We start from the raw sequence: 23,446 nt of genomic DNA on the forward strand, positions 1-23,446 counted from the left end.
TCTGTGCTTGAAGGATCTGTACACCAGGATGTAACACATGCTCAACAGGAGACAAGACTTTTATTTTGGGAGAGGTAGGTAGGTTAAGAAGAGGGTCCTAAAAGACATAGAGGTCAAATGGGTCTTCAGTACCTAAATGAAAGGTCTGTTGTAGAAGTAGCTAAGCAAGGATTGTTTGTCTGTGCTCACTTCAGAAATACAAAATTATATATTAATTTTGAAAGGAGGGAAATCCTCCCTTCTTGCCAAACCTTTGAAACAGTCTGTGAGTTAATCGGGGTTGACAGGTAGAATTACTGCAAGAAGAGAGAGCCGAGTCCAACCCCTGAGCCAGGGAGCCCTCCTGCCTGCTGCACCACCAGGCTGCCATTCATGGCTTTTATTTATTCACTGGCAGCATTTAGGACTCCTAAGGACAAAACCCTTTTACTCAAAGATCAGTTACCAAACACAGTAAGAGATGTTTCCTGATCCAAAAAATAGACGAGAAAGAAAAAGGAAAGAAACTAGTTTTAATCACTATTCATCACATGGAAATGGAGGCAGAGAGAGATGTGGTGAGACAAAGGCACACAAGATGTGCTTTGCACATCTGGGCAGCGGTCAAAACTGTCCCACATCCCAGCCCAATGCCTCTGTCCCATAACCAGCTCCCCTTCCCCCAAAAGCTGGTTTTGCCAGCTCCCCTGGGTATAAGAAAGCGGTCTCTGCTTAGCCTGCAAATACACGAGCCTGCTTTTCAAAAATACACTCGGAGTGCAATGAGGTGGAAGACACTACTGAAATTGTGAACTCAAGCGGCAGCGCAGGAACTGCTGAGAAGGAACTGAACCAAACTCCCTCTATCCCAGACTTCCCCAAACTGCCTCACACCTGGGCTCTCTCTTCAGGGCAGGCAGGTGCACAAGGTGGCAACACCTATCCCTCCACACTGTCAAGGGAACAGGAGAATCAACAAAAGCCTCTGGGGGGAAACAGCAGCCTCAGCAGGCTGCAAGCCCAGGTGCACATTGTACAGGGAAGGTCTCTTCTGGCCAGAGCAGCAGCCAGAGCCAGTGGGAGCTGAGGCTGTGTGTCCTCCCAGAAACTGGTCAGGGCCTGGAAGCAGCAAGCCCTGAACAGAAACTGCTCCTGTTGGAAATGTCAAGAGCCTTATAGTAAGAAAAAGCAAAAGGCATTTTGAACAGAGTATTCACTTGCTGCAGTCACACACATGAGAGCATCGATTCAGAGCACAGCCAGGAGAACTGAGATAAGGTGGTGCCAGTGCAAACACCTCCTGCCCCAAGCAGCACCAGCTCTGCCAGGGCCGAGAATATCCCCATTTCAGGGGGGTATTCCTGAAGCAAAGACCTCTATGGGAGGAGGGTTCATACTGCCACAGCTGCGGTCTGAAAGATGTGCCTCTTAGCTCAGATACAGCAGCCAGTCTGGGGTTAAACTCAGACCTAGTCTGATGTCCATTAAGATATTTTCCAAGGCTCTAGGTCCAGTTTCACATGGGAAAATGTGCCAGAATGAATCAAGCTCCTCAGAAGCAAAAAGTCAGTAATTAGTATGTGGGACAGGGCACTGCAGTGTCTAAACAGAGATGCGACGAAGCGGAAAACCAGGGAAGCAGATGCTTGCAGGTCACAGAGATGAGTGCACCACCTCCAGCATGAAAAGGAAGATGCGGGGGAGTCTCCAAATGGTGGGCTGACATTATAGTGAGGGGAAAAGCAATTTCTTTTCTTCCTGGAGCACAGTCATCAATGGAGCTGTTGGCACAGGGAGTGGGGAACAGCTTCAGATTGATGGGCCTGGTTTCGGATGTTGAAATACAGGGTGTATCTACTCCTTCAATGGTGATCAGGATTTGCTTTATTTCTGACAACAGAGCCGCTGCCGATAGATGAGACAAACCCTTTCAGGGCTGTGGCAGGCTGCTGCAAGGGCCAGGATGGTTCCTGGATGAGCCCAGCTAGCAGGATCCCACAGAAACAGCCAGACCATCGCCCTCACACAAACCCTGTGTCCTCTGGCAGAAAAATCTAGCTACAGGGCAGATGAGAGAGGAGACAGGGACCTGTGCCTCTGAATCACCACCACCATCTGTAATTTTATCACAAGTCCCATGATCTATGCATTTTTCATAAATCTCCTGCCAATGGAAGCATGCTATGGCATGGGCTATTTGGCACTCTGGAAGCATGGAGCTAATACTGCCACACTGCCCAGAACAGCTTAAAAATGTGACAGTTCCTACAAGAAACTGAATTTAAATCTAAAAATTTTAATTCTGAAAACCAACTAATTTCAAAATTAATTTTATGATGTAAAGAAGGCAGGTGCTGTTGTTTTCCCTGCACAGGACAACAGAATCTCAGGGATGGATGAGCGGGGCCACTCAGTCTTCTCCTGTTAGGGACTGCAAAGGGGACACAGTTTGATCATGGGGCTTGAAAGGTGGATCCCTCTCCATCCCCTTTAACCAGCACCCTGAACAGACACGGGGGGCTCCTCTGTGGGAACACAGGGAACGGAAGTTTTTAATTTTATTCCTTCCTGGGGCTCCATAAATCCTGCTTCACAATAAACCCATCAAAATCAAGTGAGCCATGAAGCAAATGGGAAGGCCCTGGGTGGAGCAGTTCATTGTGTGTGTCAGAGCTGAGGGAAACACTGAAGAGTCTGTTTAGCAACAAATAATCTTCATCAAGCTAATCTTGCTATCTTCCTCAACCCTCCTATTAGATTTCCTTAAATGTATTGGGCAACGCAGATTGTTTGGCTTTCTCTTGCTGCAATAGCCATTACAGCTATCTGTCTTTCACCCACAGATAGAGAGATCTAAGGATAATGTTGTACCCTATGTCAAACATTCACAGAAACAAGAGTATTTAAGGGGTTAATAGCATAAGCACTACTTGTACTAAAAGGACTGATGTATTTTAGTGCTCCTTTCTACAACTTCAGGCAGTATTTTAACTTTTCATCCATCAACATTTCTCCCCCTTCCTTCCTACACTCAAGTCTCTCTCCAGTCAGAAGCCTCCCACACGCGCCTGTACAACTGACAAGGACCTGGTGAAAACCACGACAAGGGCACATACCAACACCTGACTGTCTCCTTCCTTCCTTCCAGACCACAGGAGATCCCTGTGTGCTCCATTATCTGTGGGCCAGGTCTCTGTGGGCACACTCAAGGAGCCTCGATGATGCATCCCAGGGATGAAGCCTGGTCCAAGCACTGCAGTGACTCACACACAGCTTCCACAGTGAGACCCAGTAATGCACTTGCTCTCCACAACTGAAGGAACACCTGTGGGGTGCAGATGGCAAGGCGACACAGCTGGGAAGCGAACCAGGCTGCAGACTAACACTGAGCATAATGACACCTCAGTAAACTATGTATTTGCAAGGAGTACAATATTTTCCATTTGAATCAGCTGCCCTAAAGACTAAGGGGTATCAGAGGTAGTCGAGTCAAACATCAGCAGGTTGGTTGACTGTTGCTTGGATGCCATCCAGCTGAGAACGTTATCCCAAAGCCCCTTTCTTCCTGTCCCCAAAGGACAGAAGCACAAATGTAGGAGGTTCAGCCTCATGAATCTGGCTAAACCATTCTGCCAAGGAGAAAGAATGTCTACCCCAATGCAATGAATGATTTCAAAGAAAGATAGCACAAAGGGGATTAGCTGCAACTGAGTGAATATTCCTGCTGCCCTGAGGGATCAGCGTGCCCAGCCCTTCACGCACACCACAGGGAAAGCACAGACCGAAGGACGGGGTCTAACTAGAGCATGCCAGGACTGCAAGTGCAGCACCACCACAAAGGCACAAGTGGGGAGGAGAGAGCCTCTCCCCTGGCAAAGGCCATACACCACAAATCCACACAAAGCCATGGCAAAGGACATGCTGTAGCTGGGCTCCTGAAGCTGGAGGAGCTCCAGGGAGACAGGCAGGTGGGCACAGTTGGTTGGGTATGCAGGGAGACTCCAACCCAGTCAGTCCTCCCTTCCTCTCCTACAGCTGCAAACCCGACCAATCCACACAACCAAAAAATATCCCCGAAAACTAACCCTGGGATTTGAAGGTAGACTTGTAAGTGCCCTGTGCTGGGGAACTGTATTTAAATGGTTATGACAGAGGTTTTAATATCCCTGGTTTTACATCTTTCTTTTTTATTACTGATCTGCCCAGCAAGGTGTTTCTCTAAAAGTCTCTGTGGGTGTATGCGGTAAATTCAATTACAGTTTTCTACAAGGAAACCAGACAGACTTGTTTGACATAAAGAATACTGTCTTCACTAAACCAGTTAATTTAGTTCAGCAACAGTGTATGGTTAGGAGGCGTGGATTAAGGCACAGAGAACGGAGATGAGAAAGAAATGATTCCCAGCAAAACAGCTCCCAAGAGACCTTGTCGTCCCATAAAATGACAAGAAATAAGAAGGACCTTGCAGCTTGGTTTTCTGCTGCCCTAGGTTGACAGGACTCCAGAATCCCTGTTCTAGACAACTAGCAGCTCCAAATTTTGGGCAAACAACTTTTGTTCACCAAAGGTAGATGCAAGTAAAGAAATTACTTTTTGCCTTTTCTCAGAGGTCCCATGGCCACAGGACTGAAGATAAAGGTGTGGGCTTTGGTTTGGCCAATTTTATCAGACACAAGTTGCCTTTATATACTGTTTTCTTATGTTGAAAAACAAAAACATCACAAAACAAACCAAAAAGCACATTTCTGTCACAGCCTGGCAGAGGGCTCCTTTAGGTGCTCCCTTTTTCATGCCAGCTTAATCTTCAGCCACCAACAGTGGTAGTGAATTATTCTGGCAGCAACATTACCCACTAAGGACTGAACTGATATTATCAGTATTAGGACTGTAACCACATCTGTTTACTACTAGCCAATGGTATAGTTAAGATTTATTACCTTGAAAGATCTGCCTGTGGGAGGAGATCTATTAAAAACACAAACTGAAACCCACACTCTCCATGGAAGTGCTAATGGACATATTTCAAATATATACCCTCAAGAAGGCAAGCCTTTGTTAGGAGCATCCTGTCAGTCACCAGATTGGTGCATTTAAAATGTACATCCTTTAAAAGAAAGATGATTTCAAAAGATATGTATGTGACTATTTAACAAGCAGGATGAAACTTCTGAGCCCTGGAAGGAGAAAATGATTAAAAAAATAATTTACTCCGTCTGCATGGGCATGTGTGTAAAAGCACATTTCTCCAGCAGGTAACGGATGTCTCTGCAGCCAGGGCAGTGGATAATTATTTTCAAGTGGGTTGTCACACTGCATTCAGCCTGCATTCGCCTGACAGTGTGAAATCGGAAGGAAGCTTCATTGGCAATTCCCAACAGACATCAGAAAACCTCAAGCATGTAGAAAAAACTTTAATCTTCTTTAACTGTTCCTGCACTCTCCTTGAAGAAAATATCACCTCTTTTTTGAGGCAGAAAAAGCAGACCTTAGCTTGATAAGGATTAAAAATTATTTTAACAAACAGAAAAAAATCAAAATATCGTATTAAAAATAATACAATAACCTGCTGCAGTTCAAAGCTTTCTAACTTCAGCTAAAACTGTGAAAACCCTACAAAAATACTGTTAAATGCAGCTGTGTGCCAGCTATGGGTGTTTGCTAATCAAAGTCAATCAGGCAGACCAGCAGGCCTCAATGGGCTTTGGACCAGGACTGACAAAAGGATCCTCTTTATGAGCCTGCTCCAGAGATGCTGACCCTCTTCATCTGCCCTGATTTCAAAGGGAACTTGGGGTATTCAGAAATCTTGAGCTAATTTGCTACATAATAAACAAGATTCATACAACAGGGAAGGTTGCTATGACTCACCGTCGTTTAAAAGGAGCCTAGGATGAACTGGCCTGTTTTGAATCGGCAGCTTGGCCTTGGCTGCACTACAGAGGAGCAGCAAAGTCTTTGATAAGTTAAAGGAGCAACAGGCACCTGGGAGCAAGCATCCGACTGTCTAACAGCAAGAAAACCTGACTAGAAATGCACTATCAGAAGCAGTGAAAAGTTTAGCACATCTGCTATACAAGATCTGAGAGCCAGCTTTTGTGCGTAACACAGCGAGAATAAAGAGACCAGATAAAGAGGTGTACAAAAGAAAAGATCCATACAGTGAACGTTTCCAAAGATATTTGGAGCAAATCTGCAGAGAGCAATGAAATGCCAATGGAAGTACATCAGGTGCCTTTGAAGGGTCCGGCTCAGGCACAGAGGCGCAGTACTAGGGCTCTGCTAAGGCTGTGGGCTGTGTTGCCAGCCTCACCCATAGGGTCACACTGCTGCTCTCTCAGCAAGGCCTCACCACGCTGGTACTGTACGGATGGCCTTTAACAACTCTAATCTGCTCTCTTTAACTTGATCATGATCCTACAATCATCTCCCTGGGGGCAGGGCTGAGCATGAAATAGAGAGTTTACTATTTTCAGAGAGGACGCAAAGAAAGTAATTATTAAATAATCAGTGTCTTTAAACTCCTTAAGTTCACTGACTAAAATGTCTGGCAAAGCTGTGCCAGGCACAGTGTTCAAGAGGAAGCACTTTCGCCTCCTCTTTCCATCTCACAAGGCTTCATTAAGACTGTATAGCAGTGAAGCTGTCAATGATATTTCAGCATGTGAGCTGATGCCCTTCAGATATGCCTTTGTTATTGAGCTCTAACCATCTGAAAGAAAAGTTGTAACACAGAGTAAATACCTGGGCTGCGTTAAGTTTAAGCTTGCAAATAAAGCCCACACTTTCCCGTGACAGTTGTGTATGTTGCTGCCACTAATTGTTTCTTTCAGCAGTTGTGGACAGGTCCCCCATTGTTGTGGGCTAACTTACACAAGCACTGGCAGCTCGGACAACCCTCAATTCTTGTCTGCCTGGCTATTCCTGACCATTTATCATTACAGACTGTGTGTTTTACAACTGGCGAGACCAAAGCCAACAGGCCGCTAGATGCAGCAGCCACTTAAAATACCAGTCATCTGCTCCATTTCCACCCCCCCTCCTCTCTGGGCATAGTTAGCTTTACAACTGTGTTATAATAAGGCAAATGATTTGGTAAACAATTCTTCATTTATTTACTTGAGCAAGATTCCTTTAACTTCAGCGGGCATTCTGCCAAGCTAGGGATCCTGGACCAGTGCCAGTGATGAAATGCCCATTTCACTGGAATGTATGATTTCTTATTTACTTGCCAAAAGTATCCTGGTTCCCAGCTTCACAATAGGCTTTGCTCCTTTCACCCGGAGAACAATCCAATTAATAGCTTCTCTCCTAAAGAGGCTAAAGAAGTTACGCAAAGAGGTCCAGTTACCACTGGCAGAGGAGTGGGAAAACTGATGCTGGCAGGTACCACTCCTTTGGGCTCCAGGCTTCTCTTCCAAGAGCTGCCATGTAAGAATATTTTGCATTGTCACATATGCTAAGACATGTTATCACATCTACTCGAATGCATTGTGCTGCAGACAATACCACCTGTGTTCACTCATTCTTTCAAGATAAAAAGAATTCCACTGCAGAAACCAGAAAGTTATCTGACAGTCTGACAGGAAAGAAATCCAACCAGAAAAATAAGTTGTTCTGTAATTGGCCTGACTGCTAAATTTCTTATTCTGTTTGCCCTCTAATTTACTTCAACAACTCTACAGAACTGGGTCCTGACTAACCAAATCAAAGCCCCCACTTAATTGAGTAAATGTCTCTGTTAATTTAAGGCTCTGGCCAGAAAATCAGAAGACAGCTAATAAACAGTTGCTGTATTTAAAGGAGTGATGATTTTAAGTCTACTGATTATAAACACACACTGTCAAATTATTCCTGTCTCTTCTCTTCAAGCCATAACCACTCCCCTTCTTATTCAATTCCTTCAGCCCATCACCACACACAAGGGGAGACAGCTTTCTCCTTTGAAATTCCCATCACTAACAATCCCTTTCTCTCGGTCTGGCAGCGATGCAGCGATGGATGGTCTATTTTCCCAGCCTACGTGGAGAAGAAAAATCATTCTCTCCTTACAGCCTACCCACTGTTCCCTCTGCTCTTGCAACTGCTGTACTACGGCTTAAAAAGCATTCTGATGTACTATTTACATAATGAACAATCTCACAGGATGTTTTAAGAACAAAATAATTTACTGAAGGTACGGACATATATATATATAAAAAGATGTGGAAGAGTTATTATGTCATAAATTTAAATTCTGAAGATCAGAGGCTCTATTGGCATATACTTCATACAATAGAGAACAGGCTCCAACAGCAGAGGACTGCAGTAGTGCCAGCACAAGGGTGGAAGTGTGGCAAAGCCAGTGCAAAGCCGCCTAGAATGCAGCAGCCAGCATGACTGTGTGGTGTATCCTACTTTCTTTTCTCCTAACAGCCACAACAGTGATAATCCACATCCAACTAGAAGCTCAGAAAAGGAAAAAGTTGAAGGAAAAAGAGCACATTGGTTTATTTATATTGTTTATAGTCTAAGCAATCATTATAAACGTGCTCAAATAATCAGATCCTATGTAATTATTCATCTGCAGCCACAGTTATTAGGTAGGTAAAGTCACTCGTTTTTGAAAATGCAGGTCAAATGTTTATCTCTAAGATATGTTAAATGTAACACAGGATTGCATTAAGGGTGTATATTAGACTGCAATATTTACAAAATTGAAGTGTTTAGACCTTTCAGACCTTTTTTAAAGCCTTGACCTTGGAAACAAATAAGGACAGTGTTATTTTAATGTGCATTCAAATTTTAACAACACAGTCACACAGCTCTAGTGGAATTCACATTGAGTTTCCACTGTAGATTGCTCATCATTTCATTATGGTTCATTATGCTGATAACTGTCAGAAAGCATTAGAAGCAGGAGCCTTGAGTAATAGCACTGAAATGGTAATTTAAAAACAATATACTTTCTGGAGGAAATACTGCAGTGCACTAAATTCAATTAGAAGAGGGGAATGTAAAGACAAGTAAGTGATGTTTGCTGTTTGAAGTGAGGCTATGCAGTTTCTTGATAACCTAGACTGGAGAAGGTCCTTTTAAAGCAGGCACTCTTCTCTTGCATCTCACTATATCTGCTCTTATTATCTTCAAGCTTCTCCAGTATAAGTTGTCTTAAATGCAACCGTTTTTGAAATATTTCAGGCCATGACAAAATATCAATCAATCCACCAGTCCCTGTTTGGGTGACACAACTGACTAAATTATTCAGGGTCATTTACTGAGGCAGATTTCAAGCTGGACAGTCCATGATGATAATCTCTCTTTTGTAAAGGGCTCCCAATTAAAAATCATTAATAATTTGAATCGAACAGACAATATAAACAATACAAAACTGTCCCTTTCTCACTCATAATGCGAGCACTGTTTGTTAAGAGTTAGAGGACCCAACTCATTAATGGTGGGGACGCAGCAGCAACACCCATTAATTTGGGTGGGAACTGCACCTGCCTGCACCAGGCTGCAATTCACAGGATATCTCCTTACAGAGAAGGGAATTCAGGGACAAGGGCCATGATTAAGAGTGATTTGTTTTCCTGCCTCATGGATTCGTGTGTGGGTAAGGCAATTTATTCTCCATTACATTGCTAACCTTATGAAAGACCCTTCCTCTCCGCAAGTTCTGCAACATAATGAAGGTCTGTAGAGTTGCCTCGACATCACTTTTGCTATGCTTCCACAAGGGAAAGGAGCCCGTGTTTTCCACAGTTTGTGCTCAGGTGTATTATGAGTCAATCATCCCATCTCCATGGCCAAGCACACAGCTGACAAGCCCACTGTGCTTCAGAGTTCCAAGTCCGAATTCCCAAGTTTGGCCAAAGCGGTGGATCCAGGGTAGCTCTGCCCCTCAGTGGTGACAGACACATTGATGATTATCCCCAGGAGGCAAGTCTGAGGGGAAAGCTGCACCAGTAAACTCCTGTATGTCAGGGTGCCTCTGCCTGGCCTTCAACACAGCCCACTTCGCTGTCTCTACACCAACACTCTGCCACATTCTCCTCTTACTGGCACAAACTTTAGGCCAGACATAACTACTCACTCTGGCATAGCTGAAATAGAGCAGAATACTAAAACCAGAGTCTGAGTTACTTGTTTAGGAGCCTGATGCCTGGCTTAGCTAAGGTTAGACACAGTTTTTACAGCTCAACAAGGGATGGCATTGTCAGAGAGTGGTGTTATGGAAGGGTAAAACTCTGGAGCACCTCTCCTGGCCAGCACATCAGGAAGTAGCTACTGCTTTTGTAACTTATCATGGGACTTGCAAGAAAGGAAAAGGAAGGGGAATTCTCTAATTCCCTTTCATCCACTAGCACAATCAGGCTAATGGAAAAAGTCCTAACAATCTTCCTCCCTCAGCCTAGAAGACGAGGTAAGTGACAAGGCCAGACAGTTTACTACTAAAGGAAATCAATAGCCAAGGGTCAAAGCTTTACAAAAACACATCTTAAGAAGGCTGAAGTTCTTCATCTTAAAAAGTGTTTAGAAATAATAAAGAAAGGATCAATCCACAGTCCATTCCAGGTGTTCTTTCCAAATTATCCAATGTTACTTTTATTCACCTGGTCTAATAGTTCTCCAAGTGAACAGAAACCTGATTTTACAAGCCAGTGGAGCAGAGTCTATCTTTTTGCTAGAAGAATGGATCTCAGATACTGTGTTTTATTTCTTCATTAGTGTGCCGTCACACTGAGCGATTACTAAATGCAGGCCTGAATGAGAATACCAGAGTTAAAGAGAGCATAATGAACAAAGAAGGTGCCTGATTATTATGGCTGTCAGCACAAGGGAATTGGGTTTGTCACCTGGTTTAACCAACTGGTAAGAACTGATTACAGTCTGAATCCGCCTGAAAGCACCTTTGATGTTTATGCTCCCTTCTGTCTACACATCTTGTCAAGAAAGTCAGACAAACAGGGACCTTCTTCTGAAGGGTCTTCCTTCAGCAGAGGCCCTCTGAATGCTGTCACTTGCCTCAGGTACATGGGCTGAAGGCCATTCAGAGGGGGAGCATGGCAAAGGAAGAGCCCTCAGAGCCCCCCCCACAGCCCCGCGGGCAGGGCTGCATTTTGCGCCTGAGCAGGCACCACCCTTTAAGCACAGCTAAGGCAGGGCTCAAAGAGGGGCTGCCAGCGGGCACAGCAGGACTGGGGAAGCATAGTTGCCCCACAGGCCAGCTCAGGAACAGCTCCTGCATCATCTTTCACCCTGGATCACAGAAAAAGAAGCCCTTGAGCTACAGGAAAATTCAAAGCTGTGAAGCAGGACCTCCAGAGACAGGCCTGTTTTCCAAGAGCAGGTGTCCATAGGATTGTGGTGTTGGCTTGCCTCTGCATGCAGGGTCCTCCTAGGCTGTTGCAGAGATGAAGACTGAGGCCAGCACCACAGCCTTTGCCTTTTCTCCTTCCCCCTTTATATTCTCAGGGTAAAAGACTAAGATCAGGAACTTCAGCTTTGACTGATCTCCCAAGAGAGTGATGGGGAGGAGTGCCTCCAGCAGCCCCAAGACTTGACAAAAAAGGGCTAAGCTTGCAGGGGTACATTTTGCAATACCAGCAAACATACGTATCATTTAGTAACATCTGGAAATGTTTTGCTCTCTCCTCATACTTCACTAACTGCACATGCCTATTTAAATTCAACCAGTTGATTACGAATTTGATTTCAATTTGGTCAAGATATCACTCACAAGGACCAGGGCTTTGAAAATCTTTTATTGGTATAATGTTATTTAGGGTGTATATTCCAAACAATAGTTTTGCTGTTGCAGAAAGACATTTTTCCCATAAAATTGGTCACATTTTAGATCTCCTAGTGCAAATTATATTACAGAAAGCATGTTCCTGCCCACTTAGGCAAGGTTTCACAATACAGTTAGACTCCATTCCCAGTCAATACTTGGCAAGGGATATGTGCACCACTATGCTTCCTACTAAGCAAAAGCAGCTGCTCTTGGCTATGCCCCAGCCTCCTCAACCACCACCCAGCAAAACTCACTGCTGAAAAGAAGGAAATCACTGGAGAACAGCTGGAATCAAGGGGGTGTGAGGAAGGGATGAGTGCTAACTTAGTTATGGACATACACTGTTTCTGCCTTGTAAGGGAGAAATTAAGGTCTAAATGAATGTGAGTCATCTCTCACAAAATTAATTTGCAATATATTAAAATGTTACAAAAGAAGTATCTCGGCCTTCCCTCACACACACACACACACACACACACACACACACTCTCTCTCTCTCTACACAAATATACGGCTGAAAAATCTGGAAACATTTCCAAGAGCTTTCAGGGAAAGCCACACATGGATATCCCCTGGTAAAATACAGCCCTTTCACTTATTGTTTCAAACTGTTCTGCTCCTAAGAAAGTGAAAACCAAAGAACTAGATGATCACAATTTAACACCAGGACATGCCTGGAATCCCAGGTCTTCGACTGTATGAGCCATTAACCAACACACAGGACAAGGAGTTTTTCCAGTAACCCTGTGACTGTGCTCAATGCACCTCTCCTTCTCCCTGTTGAAGGCATTTTGGTGGAACTAAAGCAAATTCCATTTGCTGTACATGATGTACTTACCTACACAGGATAAAATAAACCATGCTTTGGGTGGTTGTTTCATTAAAGTTTAAGATTTATTATTACTACCCCTTTCAGATGAACACTTAAGTTCCGAAGGGTCACCAGCTGTATTTCAAGCAAATAAATATAATGAGATTATAAATATTACCTGTTTACCCGAGGTCATACAATTACAAGGAAAGCTTCCAAAATTTCTACAAATATCCATATGTAAAGAGAAGAAAGGTGATGTGATCTACTGGCCAGGTGTTCAGACTGGAAGTGAGGCCTGTATTTTACTTCTACCTGTATTACTGAGGTGTGCAAGTCCCTCTTTTGTAACTGTGTCTCCTGATTTATTTATACTGCAAGCTCACAAGGGTCAGCACAACCATGCCGCCATTAGGAACTGAGGGCTGAAAACACTTTCACTCAGAAGTGTGAGACAAAATTCAAACTGCGTCTGAAAAGGGCCATAAAAGCTACTGAATGCTCTTATGTCAGAAGCAGAATGCTTTTTAGAGACACAGAGAAAAAATGGGTTATAAAAGGGGCAAGAGATTGTTCAAAGACCAACTTACGAGTGCAGGGCATGGAGGCAGCATCATTTTCCGCTCGGAAAAAGCCCCGATCACAGGTGCAGGAGGTAGAGCCTTCCCAGATGGAGTAGCTGTGAGGCGGGCATTTGGCACAGGCAACATCTGTCGAGAGAGCCTTGTAGTATCCGATTTTGCAAGCTAGATGGAGGAACAGGAAGGGAGAGCGTTACTGGCCCGGGCTGTGATCATAAATTGCTAGCTTACTCATTCAAAATCAAGGCAGGAGACATTTCAAAGAGATCTAATGATGTCCTCTTAGCCCAGGTGAAGAATTAACAATCATCACACTCTTAATGAGTAATCTTATGTCAGGGGATACTGATTTCTAATTCCAACAAGAGCCATTTTAAAAGCTGGCTTAGAGATGGCAAAAAAAAAATTATACTCTTCTGTTGACACTGCCAGAAAATCAGCTGCTTCTTTGTGCTTACTGTGGAGTTGCATGTGGATTAACCCATGTCCACCTGCACCCACACACACACACAGAGCATGACAAAAGGGGTGCAAGTGGTTTATTCTATGACCACTTAAGGAATGGCAGCTGACAGTCAGACACTGCCAATTTTTAAGAGGGAGCGGGACAGGAACCCAACATGCCCGGAAATGGCACATCTCCCTCCTGGCAAGGCAGAATTCATTTGGCTCTTTCTCCCCAGGGGAGGAGATCAGCAATGCTCTCTCCTCCTCGAAGCCAGGGCACAGCAGTGACTGCACCACTGCCACCAGGGCCCATGTGCAGCTGGCAAGCTTTCAGTGACATCAGCTTCATAAATGCAGGGCTTACACAAATGGCTACTTTTACATCACTTGGAAAAAACTCATTAGCATCATTAATAACACATTTTCATGGTGGCTAACAGATATGTCATCCTAGAAATTTCTCCTTTGGCTAGAGAAAAAAGCCCACCATCACCACTGGCTTTTAGCACTGCAGAGAGGAGAGAAAATTCCCAGGCATGCAAACCAGTAAAAAGGAAAGGTTGTTCCCAATATTTACTGTGTGACTCACTCCCACATCTTGTCATTTATCACCTACACTACCTTTAGGGTTCCCCTGCTACATACAGGCTCCTGTTGGGAGGGCACAAGCCCCCGCACAGCCAGGGCTTGCTCTTGCTGTTTCAACCTTCCCTTAGTCCCCCTCACTCTTTCCCTGCTTCTATTACAAAGCCCTCCAGCAGGAAATGCAGAGGGATATTAGCAACACATTTATAAAAGAGCAAGTTACTTCATTCTTATTAGCCAAAGCCATTTATGAAATGTCCTTAACAAGTCCTGACTTTACGATGTGCCGCGCGCCATCTGTGAGAGCGCTGGGACATCAGCCTGGTGTCACTCATTGGGGCTGCCACGGGAGCAGAGGACTTTGTGAAAACACATTGCTCAAGTGACTGAGATTTACACTTCCAGAGTTCACATGCATTGTGTTATTAGTTAAGGTTCGACTTGCAAGGTCTGTTTTGGCCATGCTTCAAACAGCCTTGGGGTTGTTCGATTAAAATCAGCAGCCATAGCTCTGGCAGGGAGAATCATGGGGGTCAAACCCAGCCTCCCCACGTCACAGACAATTTTAGTCCCTGAATACAAATACAAACCCACCACATCTGGCCCATCAGCTGGGCACTTGCTGGACACAAAAGCAACTCCCAGAAAACAGCTTATTTTGCCTGGGATGGGAATTGCCCAGCAAAACAAACAAACAAGGAAAATAAGTCTTCATTTTTTTTTTTAATATGATTTGCACTATCTGGTAAGCAAGTTGCTATATCACTACATGTCCTGAGTTTAACAACAGCAGCAGTCAAGTGCCAGATGCTGGTCTCAGATATTACTCCTGGTTTTCACTGTCACTGGTCAGATGAGAAATGTGCCTAAGTCTGTATATGACCAGGACAGACACCTACGGGAAGAATCTTGCTACCATATATAAAGAAAAGGTATTAAAAAACAGAATACAAGAGGAAAGCAAGCTGACTGCTTTTATCCACAAAATTCTTTCTATTATTCAAGGCTTTAAAAACTAAACATGTAAACTCTAATATTACTCTTAATATGAACATCACAATCCACAGAAATCATTAAGCAAAGAGCCATCTTTAGCATATTCATGGTATTAAAATACTTATATATTCAACAATCTAGCTCAAGGCTGAAAATCCTGTTTGGACTATAACATGCTTCCAGAAAGAAGAAAATGTCACAGGTAAAGATTTTTGTGACCATTCCTCTCTGTCTTTTCATACTCTCTGGTTTAAAAGGGAATAGATGTATTCCATGGGTACTGCAAGGTCAACACTCTGTAATTCAAGGATTTTTTTCCCCCTCGTTTCATGCACTGTATTTTGTTTTCTACTATATTAAGCCAAGATCATTAATATTTCAAGACCTGAAGAAAGCTCTCCAAACACAGTGGTGGCTGCTCCTAAAGCACACACAGCCATTTTGCTTCAAAAAATCAACTACTCCTGAAGACGGTTTTCTTCATTTTAGCGTGCTCAGAGATTCACCACATTTCATAACAGACATAAAAGGGCATAAGAGAATGTGCTGCATTAAGCCAGGAGGTCTTTGCCCCCAAGAGCTCCATGGTACTGCCACTTAAAAATTCGAACCTAATCCTGTAAAAGCTGTTCTTAGCATGAAGTGCTGCTGACACACCTATTACAAGTACGGATGGGCTTTTTTTTGGAAGGTTAATGATTTAGTAGGCAAACAAGAAGCCTGTACAGAACTCATTCCCTGGAAGTCTTTATTGCTTGCTCATGACAAATCTTCACGCAGCTGCTTTTCTAGGAAGGATTTGCTGGGTGAGACCCACTGTGAATGGGATTCTTACACAGTTTTCGAAAGATGCCTTTGTAAAAAGATTAGTTCACATGTGCAATGCAAACTTTTGAGTTCAATTTCTTAGCTTTGCCTTAATTAGTTCTTTCTGTTAGGTTTCTTTTTTTTTTTTAAAGGAGAAAAACCTTTTCTCACATTCAGATCACCCACAAGAGTAACAACGGTTACAATCGACTGCACCACATCCAAGGGAAATTCTCAGACAAAAATATTTTCAGTTCACAGTTTTTCCTCAGAACAAATCACGTTACTCTAAATGGACATCAGCTTGAAATAATTATGCTGATGTCTTTGAGTTATAATATTAAAATCTATTTGGTTTCTCTTTCTACTAAAGCAAGACAAGAGCTGGCAAACATTGTTGATTATTATTACATGCCTTTTTCCTTCTTTTTTCCCAATTTACCTGAGTGATACATGTCAAAACTGCAAAAACTGCTCTGAAGAATTATGAAACTTCAGTCAAATCTAGATGTAAATTTTCTCAAGCTGTTTCTCAAACTCTATTTTCACATTAAAACCTGATTTGAAGATGTAAAGATTCCTCAAAAAAACAGAGAAAATACATGTGTGAGCTGCAAAGTCTGCTTGCTTGGTCTCTCCAAATGCTGAATTTTCAACTAGAAAATTTCATACAGCAATTACAGAATTTAAAAACTCATCTCATAGGGGACGGGGCTCTAATCACATTCTTTTTAAACACAGCTACAACAAAATATATGTATTAAATTGGTTTTAACTATTTTTAAATAAGCTATGTTGTTGGGGTTTTTAATTTGGGGGTGGGGGAAATATTTAAGAAAATTATTCTTTCAAATTTAGAGTTGTTTGCAAAAATGCCCCAGGTACTTGCTCTTAAATTGTTCCTTTATCCTTGTGGAAATGGCAGTGATTCTTTCCATCAGACTTTGGAAAAGGCTTGACATACCTAATACTCCTTTAAAAAAAATAAAAATCATGTAATGTTTTGCAAAGGACTGGATAAAGAAATCATCCCAACCTCTTTGCTGACAAGTTCCTAAACCATTAGAAACGCAGTGCATATCTTAAAAATATCTCAAGGAGCTCCAGGCAGAGGCTCTAGAAGTGCCTGGAGGCTGCGCAGGACTGAGGCAGGGATGAGAGGTACCCCTGAGCCCGCCTGAGATCTGAGCAGTGATGGGATGGGGAAGGCCCAAGAGGGCTAGCCATGAGCTGAAAACTGCTGGGCAGGAACTCTGGTGGCAGCCCTGGACACCAGGGACCAAGGCCAGGAGAAATCCTGCTTGAAGCTTCAGCCTCTGCTGAAGAGGAGGATTTGCGACCAACAAAATACTGATTTCTGATTAGGACCTAATAAAGTGAATAGGGAGAAAAACAAGCACAGACACGTGGTTTTGCTCAAGTAAATCTAGTTAAGTCAATGAACTGATAGTAGAAGCAAATCTGACAGAGATGTTCTGAAGTGCTTACTTACAAAAGCCCAGTGGGATGCAGTCCCACACAGGCCAGCAGCACTGGCTGCAGAGCTGTGTGCCAAAGGCTGAGCTCTCCACACAAGCACAAGGGCCCCCAGCCAGGACAGGACCACAACCAAACCATGCTCCCGCTGCACCCTCCTGCCCAAAATGAACCCTCTGTACCACCAAGGACATTTATTACCACAGGCAAGTGAGCCGTGCTGCTAAAACCTGTGTGTGAAGTCAGCTGAATTGTCAGTAGCTATGCATTCCAGTTTCCATTTTTTGAAGCAGAAAAATATGTTAGCTACATACTCAAGAAAACCTCAGAATTCCTTGAGAAGCAATTTTGAATCAATCTCCCTCCGCACACAACAGAAGTGGGGAAAACTACTTTTAAGTCCACGACTATAGACAACTTTTAAAGAAAGACTCCAAAATAGTGCTCTTGGTGAAATGAAGGACAAGGCAAATAATTTAATAAGAGATATTTCAATGGCACATTTATACATTTCAGTGAGAAAAGAAATTTGTGTTTAAAGACTTGAAAAAATACTTTGACAGCATATTTGATGTCTTTCATCACTGGTTACTTTTTCCACAGCTCTTCTCTCTGGAAATATTTTAAGCTCATGTTTTAACTGCACCCTTAGGAACAAAAAGTTACTTTTACTTTTCCCCTTGAATGTTGTTCTTAGTCTTTAAGAGGATGGATTTTCTCTCTCGCATTGTAACAAAACCACATCTGCCACATAAGAAGGCAGCATCTTCTCAGCTTTCTTTTACTGTTATTACCATTTCTGAACAGATTTTTGTGTGTTAATTATAGAACTGAATTGTTTGGATAGTCTCTTTTGATGAGCTTTCTGCCCTGCACCATGAACCCCTCCGTTATTGTACAGCTGTTTTACTTTCAAATGCTCATCAGGGTTTTCTAATTGTCAAGCTGTCCCAGCAACTAGTTCTTTTGACCTAAAAGTCAAAGAAAGGGAGTCACCCTTGTCTCCCCGACATGAATACCACAGCAGTCCCAGTGGCCCCCCCAATACCTACAAGACAATGCCTTTCCAGATCATTGCCACTACAAGCATAATTGGGTTTTGGGTGAAATGAGAAGATTTAAAATAGGATGAATTAATGAGTTTCTTGTAAAATTAAGTCATTCTCCTGGTCCAATCTAATTACTCACTGTAATGCCCCTGAGGGTGATAAATAAAGAACCTTAGAAGCCAAGCAGGAGGGAATAAAAAAAGCTTTCTCTTGAGCATTTCTTAAAAGTCAAGTTGTAGAATGCGATGTGATGTACCAAATGCTCTTTCCAAATAACATCAGATTCCTTTGATGTTCACGTTGTAAGATCTTTGCCTCCTGTTAATAATGACTGTACTATTGCTACACATAAAAAGCAGCTCCCCATCTTCAACTCGTATCTCTGATGAGAAAACCAGTATTTCTACACACTAAGCATGTATTTTTGATGCATGAGTGACACAAGGAAACACAAACACAATCCCACTGGAGAAAAGAGTCTAGACTGCTTGACTGCAGAGCACTTTTACTCCATGATTGGGTACAAACTCAGGAAGTTCAAAACAGAAATAAAGGTACCTTAGAACATAAATGTAGTATGATTTGAAATCCAAACTCTGAGTATTCAAGCCACTGGACCTGTACAGGCAGGTACCCTGGCAGGTTAAGCACTCAGACCTCCTTTGCAAAGCTGCAGCATAAACCAAGTGGAGGAGCTTTTCACACATCCAATCTGAACAACCATTAAAAAAAACATTAAAAATCTTTGGTTATTTTTTCACCAGTGTAACTGACTTGGCTACAGGTCTGCAGCTAGTGCTGTGCTTTGCTGGTTTTAAGGCTGGGGACTGATCCTGTGATGCCAGTCACATTAGAACTCACCTCTGGCAATCCAAGATTACCTTGCCTGATGTGCACCTATGGAGAGATGACGATCACCTCATTGAGAGGCAGCCACATTTTTATTTGGAGAGACTAGAAATTCAATTGCCTACTTCAGTTTAAGGAGTTAAAAGAAGTGAGCAGCTAGAGCAGCTTCTGGTGTGGAAACAAATCACCATCACCATCCAAAGTGAATTGAATCCTCAGGAGGGAAAGGGATGCAGAACTCACTGCTAACTGCAAGGTGCCCATTGCCACAGGCTGTCACAGACAGCAGGAAATGGCAGTGCACTGACATCAGCTAAATCCTTCTGCACCATCAGGCACATCAGGTCCATTTCACTGAAGTTCCTCTGTATTCAGTCCTCTCCTGTAACCCTTCACTTTCACAGACTCTGGTGGACCTGGAGGGCCAGACTCTGGTGGACCTGGAGGGCCAGACACTAGCAGTGAAAGCCAAGACAAAAAGACATTCAATACCTCTGCCATGTCCTCAGTCACTAGGTCACCTCTCCCACTGAGCACTGGGACCATGTTTTCCTCGGCCTTCCTTTTGCTGCCTGCAGGAGCAGGTGTCCTTCATATCCCACACCAGACAAACTCCAAAGCTTTGGCTTTCCTAACACCTCCCCTGCATCCTCAGGCAATGGCTGGACTGTAGAATCCTCCTGAGTGCTCCTCTTGCATGTCTGAGCTGTGCCAAGGGCTCCCTGCCCATCCACCTTGGCCTTCTGCAACACCCCCTTCTGCAGCTGCTGTGCATGTGCTTACAGCAGATTGTCCTTTAAAACCCACCAGCCCATGTGGGCTTCTTCACTGCTCTCCTGATAAAATTCCCGAACAAGCCAAAATCTTCTGACCTGAATTCCAGAGCTTTATTTTTTTTTTTTTAATATACATGAAATCCAGGGAAACAAAACATGAAAAATGAAGTCTCCAGCTCAGCAAAGGGCACAAGCACAACAGGACAGGACATCTGATCCAGCAATCTGTTTGAGAGAAGAGCTACAGGCACTAACAAAACTCCCAGGTGTATGATACAAGAACCAGAATGGCCTATTAATCCCAGCCAAGGAGGTCCTGTTTGCCTGGGTATCATTTTCTTTGCACAGCCTTCAGAGGCAATTGCCAGATGTTTTTGCCATGCAGTTGGGCACTGCACACTGCGGGCACAGACCTACAGCACCGCTGGCATGGCCACACTGCCAAATCCTCTCGGCAAGGACAGAGTTTGTGGGTTTGGAGTGCCACACCTAAGCAGCAGTTTTACACAGAAAAATGCTTTACTTGTCTTCTACAGAGATATTTCAAACCAACTTGTACCTTATGCAAAAAAAATATAACTATGCTGATAACGCAATCATTTCAAAAGTTGAAACCTGCTTTATCAGCCACCTTCTTCTAAAGAAACTAAATAGTCAAAACTATAAACCAAAAAATTAAATACATATACAATTCATATATTAAGTTTAATAGGTACATACATAGAAAAGACAAAAATGAAAAATTAGCTTTTATTCTTAAAAATTATTAAGAGTCATTCTGAACTTTGCTATATAGCTGATAGATCACAACTGCTAAAAAAAACCTCTTCCTACAAATACACAAATTTGAAAATCTCACATTTCTATGTATTAATACTAATAGCATATCTATGCAACCCTCTTCTCTACTACAGCTGTGGTAGTCGGGGGGAATATTTAGGGATAAGCTTGACATTTCCCACATCATGCTCACTCCTCTCTTTGACAGCGCCCTGATTTCACTTTAGCTCTGTCAACCCCGCCAGCACGCAAAGCTTCCAGCCCTGCACCAAGGGGAACAGCTGCAAAATCTCATCAGGGAAAATCAGCCCCTGGACAGAACATTTGCTGCACTGTGTTTTTGTCTGAAATTAAAATAAAAATAGAAAGCTAAAAATTCAAGGACTAGGTGAAAAAATTCATGACTGAAAATAACCACAAAAAAAAAAAAAAAAAAATCCTTTCTCATTGAGAAGTCAGCACTTTCCACAAGGAATGAAAATCCCAACCTGCTCTGCTCTCTACAGGAAGATATTTGCTAGGACTGCCAGTGGCAAGCCAACAGCCGATGGCCACCAGCGGGAAGCATTGGGGACACTGTGCCTGTGCAGTGGCACAGGGACATGTCCCTTCCTTCCAGGCAGCAGAGCACTAAAAGCACACAACTTTACGTTTAAGTGCTTTAACTAAGAGGAATGTGTTGCTGAACTGGGGACCTGGCATGGCACTGTTTGCATTTTTACTGTTTAAAAGTATTTAAAGAATAAACAGATGCCCTGGTATGATAAAGCTCCCTCTGCTTGCAAACAGCGCTGGAGCAGGCGTGTCCTTTTTGGGAGCAGAGAGCACCAACACTGCCAGCACACTGACCAAAGAGCTAAGGGCATCTTTAAAAAACTGCTGCCTGAGCCAAGTGTTCAGATGTTCTGCGCTTCAGAGTGCTCAGGCTGTCACTCTGCTCTATCACAGACTTCATCTAACTTTGAAAGTTTAATCACCTTTATACAAGCTGTGAGATTTAAGGGATGAGTCAACTAATCAGTTTCAAATAATTACTCAATTAGAAAAACAAGTTGATGGATTCCCTTGAACAGAAGTAACACAAGGAGAATCACGAAAACTAACACAGGTTTTCAAACAAACCAAAGACATTAAGGTGGGGTTTTTTATAAAAAACACAGAAAATCGTGATTTTTGTTCTTTATCAACTGTACTGTACAGGAAAAAAAATCCCCACTGAAGTTTTATGATATACTCCAGTGAAAGCTGATTAATTGGCCTGAATCTCCACATTAACAAGCCCTAATCCTCTTGTCAGGAGACCTGCTTACAAGCTTCTCTCCCCCCTCAGTGGTGTAAAAGCACTGATGAGAACAGAGATGTGTATCTCAAAAGCACTGTCCAGCCAGCCTGGGATTATCTCTCATCTCCTAAATCTTAACAGCCTTGTAGAAAGGCAATTAAACCCCCAAAGTTAGATAAGTCTGTGATAGAGCACAGTATCAGCTTGAGCACTTTAAGACAGAAAGGCACAACACAGAGATCTGACATTACTGTTTAAAATGTCTATTTTCTCCTACCACAAGCATCAGCTCAGGGCCCTGGACTTTGCAAAGAGTGTACTTATAATGAATGTATCATAGAGCATCTAACATGTTATTCCCAGGTATTTTATACAGGCCAATGAGACATTGCAAGTTGGCTGAAATAATTATTACATTAATACCCCTTAACAAATTGTCTCTTGTCAAGAATTTGAGGACTGATCATGAGCTCAAATACTTTAATGCTGTCTCTTTTGTGCAAGTGGAATTTCACTCCACAGCAGAACCCGGCGTGACTGTTATGTTTTCTGCTACTGTTTGAACTTGTATCATGAGTGTGACGGAGCCACATCATGCCAGCAAACTAAACACTACAGTGTTTTTCCGGGCTTTTTAAATTCTTGCTTTAACTGTGAGCAGCCTGGAACACAATTAAACCTCCTATCTCCAGAGCTATAGCAAGATGTCTTAATATGGTTTAATCATCACATCCTCTCTGGATGGCTGTGCGACATTATATATAAACAAACAAAAAAAAAAAGCTATTTTGGTCTCCCCAGAGAACTGCTTGACACAAAGGTTTTGGAAGATGCCTAAATATAGACAGCTCTGGTGAGATCCGGGTCTATGCAAGATAACAACTCTGCACTATTTTTGACTGTTTAACAAAGATGCTGGGAATACAATGACTTCAAAAAAACACTGCTTTGGCTCTCCCCAGCACTAAAGAAAATAGACGAGGTGCTTACAGAGTCATTTAGGCTGGGAAAAAAACTGAGTCCAGCCACTAACTCTGCACTGCCAAGTCCACCACCTGACCATGTCCCTAAGTGCCACATCTACACATCTTTTAAATACCTTTGCTTCTGAGAGACTCCCATCAACACCACTGCAAAAAACTATCAAACCTCTACTAAGTAGTACATCAATCAAAATAGTGGCATGCAAATCATGATCCATTAAGTACTTCACACTTGATTACCCACGACACTTTAGAGAGGGTCATACATTGAT

The 23,446-nt window shown here is 43.0% G+C and overlaps 1 protein-coding gene across 5 annotated transcripts in view; it reads right to left on the minus strand.

Annotated features, from left to right (window-relative positions):
• The window catches only part of EPHA4 (EPH receptor A4), a 209,072-nt gene that overhangs the window by 51,282 nt on the left and 134,344 nt on the right, over positions 1 to 23,446 (minus strand). For 4 of the 5 annotated variants that reach the window (XM_069024179.1, XM_069024176.1, XM_069024177.1 and 1 more), the window contains one exon: positions 13,154 to 13,309. In XM_069024179.1, coding sequence (XP_068880280.1) covers positions 13,154 to 13,309 — 156 coding nt within the window. Of the gene's footprint in view, positions 1 to 12,736; positions 12,989 to 13,153; positions 13,310 to 23,446 lie in introns of those variants that run through there. The other variant, XM_069024182.1, reaches the window with a different exon arrangement.

Source organism: Aphelocoma coerulescens, chromosome 9 (genome assembly GCF_041296385.1).
Source record: "Aphelocoma coerulescens isolate FSJ_1873_10779 chromosome 9, UR_Acoe_1.0, whole genome shotgun sequence".
Taxonomy (NCBI): Eukaryota; Metazoa; Chordata; class Aves; order Passeriformes; family Corvidae; genus Aphelocoma; species Aphelocoma coerulescens.